We start from the raw sequence: 7,418 nt of genomic DNA, 5'->3' as shown, positions 1-7,418 counted from the left end.
TGGAAGGCATGTGGGCCACCGGCCCACATGATATTAAATTAATTTTTATTGGGCTACGTTCATGTACTATAGCTCGCTACCGTGGGCCTCAACCGTCGCCCCTGCTTTGCACTACTGAAAGGGCCTGGCGCATCCCTCTGAGCATATACGGTCGCAAAAATTTTATTAGAAAGTTTAAATTCGTCTTACATTTCAATAACACAGTTTGTTACATCCGGGAGGTAATGAGAGAGGGGTCATAAGACTTGACGGTTCCAACTAAAGCAAGTGCCTCTGTGACTGCTTAATATTGATTGTAATGACCTGTTCACTTTGGACTCCAAAAGACTTCAATCGCGTCTACGGTTAAGATGGGTCTACACATATATACTATCAGGATTTTTTTTTCCTATCCAATATGTGATATCACAATCCCCACAATCCGATTTAGGATATTACATTGATAATTCAAGAAACTTGAAGACTGACCTTGTGAGCATATCCAACGTAAGCAACCCCAACAATTAAAGCTTGAGCCAATCAAGGTGAATAGTGCATCAGTGTTTCATCCTTTGAGTTCCCTGAAAAAAGAGATGATTAGAATAGGAAAGTGATATAATGCAAGAAGAGAGCAAAATGAAATATGGAAGGAGCAGGATAAAGAAGTACTGGGCACGGATGTTGTCTGGAAAAGCCCCTCTTTCTTCAACCCATCAACTGTGTGAGCATTAGTGCCACCGGCCAATTGGAGAAAACCTACGGGGAAAAGAAGATGTAAACCGGGCGAATCATACAAACTTAACATGCATTCTCAATAAACATGGCGATCCTCTACACAAACCATGAGGTCTATCTTTTTGCAGCAGCCAGACGAACTGCAAATGCAATCGTTTCCCTGGTGGCACCTCAACCAATGTCTCCACTCATTGGGCGGCCATCCAACTGTGGGTTTTGTAGATTATATTGTGTACATATATGGGATCATTAAAACTGAATTTAATTTCTATGATGATATCATTTGAATCCAACAAGTTATATTATGATTGAAAGCTTGAAGCAACATGGGCTCAACTGCCATAAGTTGTAGCAATCCAACTGCAGTTCCATGATAGAGTACATTGTGTTCATTGAAGATATTGTGGAATCCCCGATATCAGGTAAGCTAACCTGGACCAAGAAAGGATCATAGTGTCCAAGAAACTCGATATGGGCTGATCCATAATTAATGGCTTAATGATAACTATATGATCATTCAATTACATATTTCAACAATAGGGAAAGGTTCCATACTTACTGCTACCAGCCTCAGATACCTAATTGCATCTCCCAAACGATTTCAAAGTTCTCTAAAGAAAGCACTCTGCCTAAATACAAAAATGTGTGACCAAAAGATTCAAGCAGGGTAAGATGTGGATTAATTTCAAGAACATAAAGGCATCTTCCATCGTATTTTACTGGGGATACCTTCCACTTGTATGTATCTCTACAGCGTCAACGTTGTCTCCCTTAAGAAGTTCAGCTGTGGCAGTTGCATTTCTTACATATGTAACCACACCTATATCAACTCAACCAAATATTATCCAACTAATTCCAAAAGCAACAAGAGCAGGAAAATATATGAATTCAATGTAGCCACGTGCACCTTAGACAGAAGAAGGGAATAAGAAAGGAGAAGTGAAGAAAATAGCAGAACAGAAGTGAACACAACTCACTTATTTTATCATATGGGCAAACAGGAAAGCACCGGCCACAGCCATAGCAGCATTTGGTTATAACTCCACCCTGCATACCAGTATCAACTTTGATATTGAACATGGGAAACAATGAATGGTGTTTGGAAGATTAATAAAATAAACCACACAAAAAGACCTTCAATGCTCCAGGTGATCTTGTACTGTGGGGAAGTTCTACTGTTGATTTCCCTTCCACCAGTGAAATTGCATTAGCAGGACAAACCACCTCACATGGCCTTGAACAGTCTGGAGGACAGTCTGCTGGATCAAATTCTGATAAAGTAATACTCAAAGTTAGCTCAGAACAAAGCAAACAACTCATATGGGAGATGATCAAATGCTAAAGGACATGTTACCACATTTCTATAAGATAAGTTCATAACATATTTCATATGGTTCCTGGCTAGATTAGGGCAACTAAGCATTATAAACTGTTCTCAATTTTGCATTCAACCACAATCCGACAGAAATCCAAAAGAAGCCACAACAATATGCATTGTAATATCTCATATCAGATATGAAAAAATGTTTCTAACACTATATATGTCATGTTGATGCATTTTAAAATTGTAAGGGCATCTTGGGTACATAGTAGATAATACTTATGATTGGGAGCAAGTCATTATAAATTGTATTAGAATTGATTCTCAATCCCGATGTGGGACTTATAGATCATTACAAATGGTACCAGATCGTTATAAACTATGAGAATGGGTCGTTATCATGAGTTGATTGTGATATCCCACGGCAGACAACTTTTAAAAATGTGTCAAACCCTTGGGCAGTGGACAATATTTACACATTTGGGGGTACATGGTTACATGTATAATTCCGATACAAGTAAGAGAATTTGTCTGAGAGATGGTACTGGCAATGTACTGCATGAATTCAATTTACAATGCTGATTGCAAGCAAATTATACTGTTTTATCAATATCTAGTAAAGAAGGAATGGGGGCATTTACCGGCTTTGCGAAAATGAAGATCTTCATTATCGTTAACACTGATCATTACCCAAGGTCTTCGAAACGGCACAATCTCTCTAGCCGCCTCAATTCCTTCATTCACAGCGCTCACTACCGAAGCGTCCGCAGCACAGTCAATGCAATCAACTGTAACCATTCATCCAAAACAAATAATTCAAGAGTGTAAACTTGAAGAGTGTAAACTTGTTTACAAGTTGTTCACCTCCTGCAAGAGTGTAAACTTGAGAGAGATTTCTGATATCAACCACATCTTTGAGAGAGAAATAGAGATGTTAGTTTGGGAGAAAAGGGAATAAGAAGAGTGGGTGTTTTTGCTATTGGGGTTTTAGACCTTTCTCGTACCTCGAAGCTGGCACCACATATAAGCTTAACCCAGTTCCCCTTTTGGAGAGATTCGTGTGGGGAGGAGAAAATTGAAGGAACTGTGAGGGTTTTTGTGAGGTTTTTGATTTTTTGCAGACATTTGTTGTTGCTAGAATTCACCTTCACTGTAATGAAAACCACAGACAGATAAGAGACAGAGAGAGCAGAGGAGAGGAAAATGAAGTTACGGGGAAGTCACCTTGTAGCTGTTGGTTGAGTGAAGCTTTGAAGCAGAAGCTTAAAGCCATAACAGACAAGAAGCCCAAGAAGAGAGGATTATCCTATTAGGCAGGACTTACCCTCACAGGCTCACTCAACTCACATGTTTTTAAAAAACAGAAAAATAATTTTTAAGAATTGTTTTTAAAAACTATTTTATAACATTTTATAAAGCCCAAGTTTAGTTTCGATATTGAAATGTCATTAATCTATTTTTATATTTTTAAATATTTTTTAAAAATAATATTTATTTGAAATCGTTTTACTTTAATCATTTTTCATATTTATATAATCATATTTTAACATTGCTATGAGAAAACATGTCAAAATAATTAAAACATATTCTAAAAATATTATATTTTTATATTTTTAAAAATAAAAATATGTGTTCCAATTTTTAATTATCAAACATATTAAAATTCAGGATCTTTTGTTCTTAGAGTTCATTGAGAAAAAATTGCAAATCATCGACAAGTTAAACATACTAATTTTTTTAACTAATTATACAATTAATCATTATAAAGTTTTTATTATTATAATAAATTTTAATATTTTAAAATATGTGAAATTACTTTCTTTTTTTTTCTTTCAAATTACTAGTTTTTAACCGCGTTAAGTTATTTAACAAAAACAAATTACCTAACACTTAAATTAAAAAATTAATAATAAACAAATAAACTTAAATTTAAAAATATTAATAACATTTAAAGTTATTGAGATTTAAATCAAATTTAGGTCAATTTTTTTTCCTTCTCTTTCACCCTAAAAAAAAATGAAATCAAAGATATTTAAAAAAAGCATATAAAAATGCTTTAATAAATTTTATTATTTTTGTTCGTCTTTTTCTTCAATTTGATATATTTTGCATTGGTGTGGGAATTTGACTTAGACAGTGACCATGGGAGAAACAAAGAAGACTTAAGGAGGAAGAGCTAAAGAAACGCCTGAGGATGAGTTGGTGTCTTCCTTCCTTCCTTTCTTAAAGGAAGATCTGTTACAGAACTAATCAATGCATGTCCCTTTTGACGTTTCCCTCCTCCATTCCTCCCTAACCACCTCCTATCCTAACGTCAACCAAAACCTTAATCCAAAATTTCTAACAAATCCTATCATCATCTTGACCCCTATGTCTTTGAAATTTCCAGGTAAGTTTTTCAGTTTTCGCGTTTTCATTCAGACCAAACACGGTTAAGAGGAATTCATTTTAAGGCATTTGCATCTCGGGAAAAAATTTTAAGCGTGCAGAAAAAAAAATTTCTTCCGTTTTTTGTTCCTCTGTTTTTCTTGTTGCTCTGTTAATTTCCTTGGAAAATCTTGTTCTGCATTGATTCTCAGCCTGTTATCTTCAAAGAGGTTTTTTCTTTAGCTATGAATCTTCTTTCCCATTTGTTGTTTTGTCTCGTTTTCTTCTCTTTCGTCTTCAACCCCGTTCATGTACTGAGCGGCAGCTCTGAATCGAACTCTGTTTCGTTTATCTTGAGTTGTGGGGATTCCAGCGGTGGCGCTGATGCTGATGGGCGGAAGTGGGTTCCGGACACTAAGTTTCTGGCTTCCTCAGGGAAATCCATTTCGGCCACAGCACAACTCCAAGACCCTTCGCTGCCTTCTCCCGTTCCTTACATGTCTGCTAGGATTTTCACATCAGAATCCACCTACCAATTCTCTATTTCTCCTAAGAATCGCCTCTGGGTCAGACTCCATTTTTACCCATCTTTTTACAGTGCTCTCAATGCTTCCGACAGCTTTTTCTCGGTCACTGCCGGTGGCTTCACTCTCCTTAACAATTTCAGTGCCTCCACCACAGCCCAAGCTCTCACACAGGCTTATATCATCAAAGACTTCTCTCTCATGCCCCTGGAATCTGGCCATCTCAATATCACATTCAAGCCTTCTCCAAATCACAATGGATCGTATGCTTTTATCAATGGGATTGAAGTAATTTCCATGCCGGATATATTTGGATCCGCAACTATGGTTGGGTACTCCGACCAGTCCATGGATGCTGCCGGCTCTTCATTGCAGACCATGTATCGGTTGAATGTTGGTGGACAGTACATTGCAGCCAATAATGACTCTGGGCAAAGCCGGACATGGTATGATGATTCCCCATATCTGTATGGGGCTGCCTTTGGGGTCACTTCTGAAGCTGATAGCAATGTTACCATTCAATATCCTTCGGATGTGCCTGAATATATTGCCCCAGTTGATGTGTACAGAACAGCAAGAACAATGGGTCCAGACCCAAAGATCAATCAGAATTATAATCTGACATGGGTGTTTCAGGTTGATGCCAATTTCACATACATTGTCAGGTTTCATTTCTGTGAGTTTCTGCTTTCCAAGATCAACCAGAGGGTGTTTGATATTTATGTTAACAACCAAACAGCACAGCCAGCTGCTGATTTGATTGCTTGGGCTGGATCAGAGGGAGGGCCGGTTTACAAGGATTTTGCTGTATATGTTAAAGATGAACATGGTGATGAACAACTATGGGTGGCATTACACCCATCTGTATCAATGAAGCCTGAATTCTATGATGCAATTCTCAATGGATTGGAGATCTTTAAGCTTAACGACTCAAATGGGAATTTAGCAGGTCCAAATCCTGTGCCATCACCCATGCTGGTTAAGGCTGAGGAGACGAGGAATTTCGCCTCACCAGAGTCTAGTGACAATGCTCAAGTCATAGGTGGGATTGCTGGAGGAGCTGCAGGGCTGGTGGTCGTTGTTGCAGTTGTTGCTGTTATAGCTTTCCGAAGGAAGAAAATGCTTGACAGAAGTGGTTCCAGGACAAGTGGGTGGTTGCCAGTTCATGGCAGCTCTGGCACAACAGCAAGCAAGTCTACTCTCTCAGGCAAGAGCACTGCCAGTAGCCACTTGTCTTCCATGGCGGCAGCTCTTTGTCGGCATTTCACGTTGGCAGAAATGAGGCATGGTACCAAGAACTTTGACGAGTCACAGGTAATTGGGGTTGGAGGATTTGGGAAGGTTTATAAAGGGGTTGTGGATGGGAGCACAAAAGTTGCAATTAAAAGATCAAACCCTTCTTCAGAGCAAGGTGTTCATGAGTTCCAGACTGAAATTGAGATGCTTTCAAAGCTGAGACATAGGCATTTAGTCTCTCTTATTGGTTATTGTGAAGAAGATAATGAGATGATTCTGGTTTATGATTACATGGCCAATGGGACTCTGAGGGAGCATCTTTATAAGAGCGATAAACCTCAATTGTCATGGAAGCAGAGGTTGGAAATTTGTATTGGAGCTGCCAGGGGACTTCACTATCTTCACACTGGGGCCAAGTACACTATCATTCACAGGGATGTGAAGACTACGAACATTCTTCTAGATGAGAAATGGGTAGCAAAAGTTTCAGATTTTGGGCTCTCAAAAACAGGCCCTGAACTCAATCAAACTCATGTTAGTACAGTGGTTAAGGGCAGCTTTGGGTACTTGGATCCTGAGTACTTCCGGAGACAACAATTGACAGAAAAATCTGATGTTTACTCCTTTGGGGTAGTACTTTTTGAGGCATTGTGTGCAAGGCCAGCCCTCAATCCCAGCCTTCCTAAGGAACAAGTTAGTCTTGCAGATTGGGCGCTACAATGCCAAAAGAAGGGAATTCTCGAGGAAATCATCGATCCCCATCTTAAGGGAAATATCACTCCTGAGTGCTTGATGAAATTTGCAGAGACTGCCGAGAAGTGCCTGTCTGATCATGGCCTTGAGCGACCTTCAATGGGCGACGTACTCTGGAACCTTGAGTTTGCCCTCCAATTGCAGGAGAAACCCCAAGGAGCAAAAATTGATGTAGAGAAGGTGAATGCCGACATCAATGCAATGCATAGAAGCATGTTGAGCATTGATGAGGAGAGTGCAGTTAGTGAGGATACTGAGGACTTAAGCACAAGTGAAGTGTTCTCACACATGGTGAACCCAAAAGGGAGATGAGGGTAAATTATGCTTGTTCTATCTCATTGTAACACCTTTAAATTTTGATCAAAATGTTAAGAAAACCCATAAAAACTTGTGTCAAGGGATTCAACATCTCTGTGAAGGTGTATCCTTAAGTTCTACCTAACAATTTTTTCTTTAAATTTCATTTGGGTTGTTCTTCAATCATTTCTCAGTGAAGCTAAGAA

General features: G+C 38.8%; 2 protein-coding genes across 3 annotated transcripts; one reads left to right on the top strand and one right to left on the bottom strand.

Moving 5' to 3' along the window:
• Positions 1-653: 653 nt before the first annotated feature.
• Positions 654-3,350, bottom strand: LOC117914953. 2 transcript variants are annotated; one of them, XM_034830481.1, is made up of 9 exons: positions 3,260-3,350; positions 3,040-3,185; positions 2,900-2,947; positions 2,677-2,823; positions 1,849-1,985; positions 1,692-1,761; positions 1,444-1,534; positions 1,274-1,343; positions 654-1,146 (listed from the first exon to the last, which is right to left on the bottom strand). In XM_034830481.1, the coding sequence occupies exons 2-8, from the start codon at positions 3,056-3,058 to the stop codon at positions 1,316-1,318; spliced, it is 540 nt and encodes a 179-aa protein (XP_034686372.1). In that variant the 5' UTR covers positions 3,059-3,185; positions 3,260-3,350; the 3' UTR covers positions 654-1,146; positions 1,274-1,315. The 2 variants fall into 2 exon arrangements, with proteins under 2 accessions (XP_034686372.1, XP_034686373.1); XM_034830482.1 differs by lacking the exons at positions 654-1,146; positions 2,900-2,947 and having other exon boundaries at positions 1,187-1,339.
• Positions 3,351-4,298: 948 nt separating this feature from the next.
• LOC117914258 (receptor-like protein kinase ANXUR1) lies at positions 4,299-7,341 on the top strand. The gene has a single exon (XM_034829511.1). The coding sequence runs from the start codon at positions 4,648-4,650 to the stop codon at positions 7,225-7,227; it is 2,580 nt and encodes an 859-aa protein (XP_034685402.1). The 5' UTR covers positions 4,299-4,647; the 3' UTR covers positions 7,228-7,341.
• The last annotated feature ends 77 nt before the right edge of the window (positions 7,342-7,418 follow it).

The sequence above is a fragment of the Vitis riparia genome, chromosome 5 (assembly GCF_004353265.1).
Source record: "Vitis riparia cultivar Riparia Gloire de Montpellier isolate 1030 chromosome 5, EGFV_Vit.rip_1.0, whole genome shotgun sequence".
Classification (NCBI taxonomy): Eukaryota; Viridiplantae; Streptophyta; class Magnoliopsida; order Vitales; family Vitaceae; genus Vitis; species Vitis riparia.
Note: the sequence above shows the minus strand (reverse complement) of the source record. Positions and strands in the feature narration are given on the sequence as shown.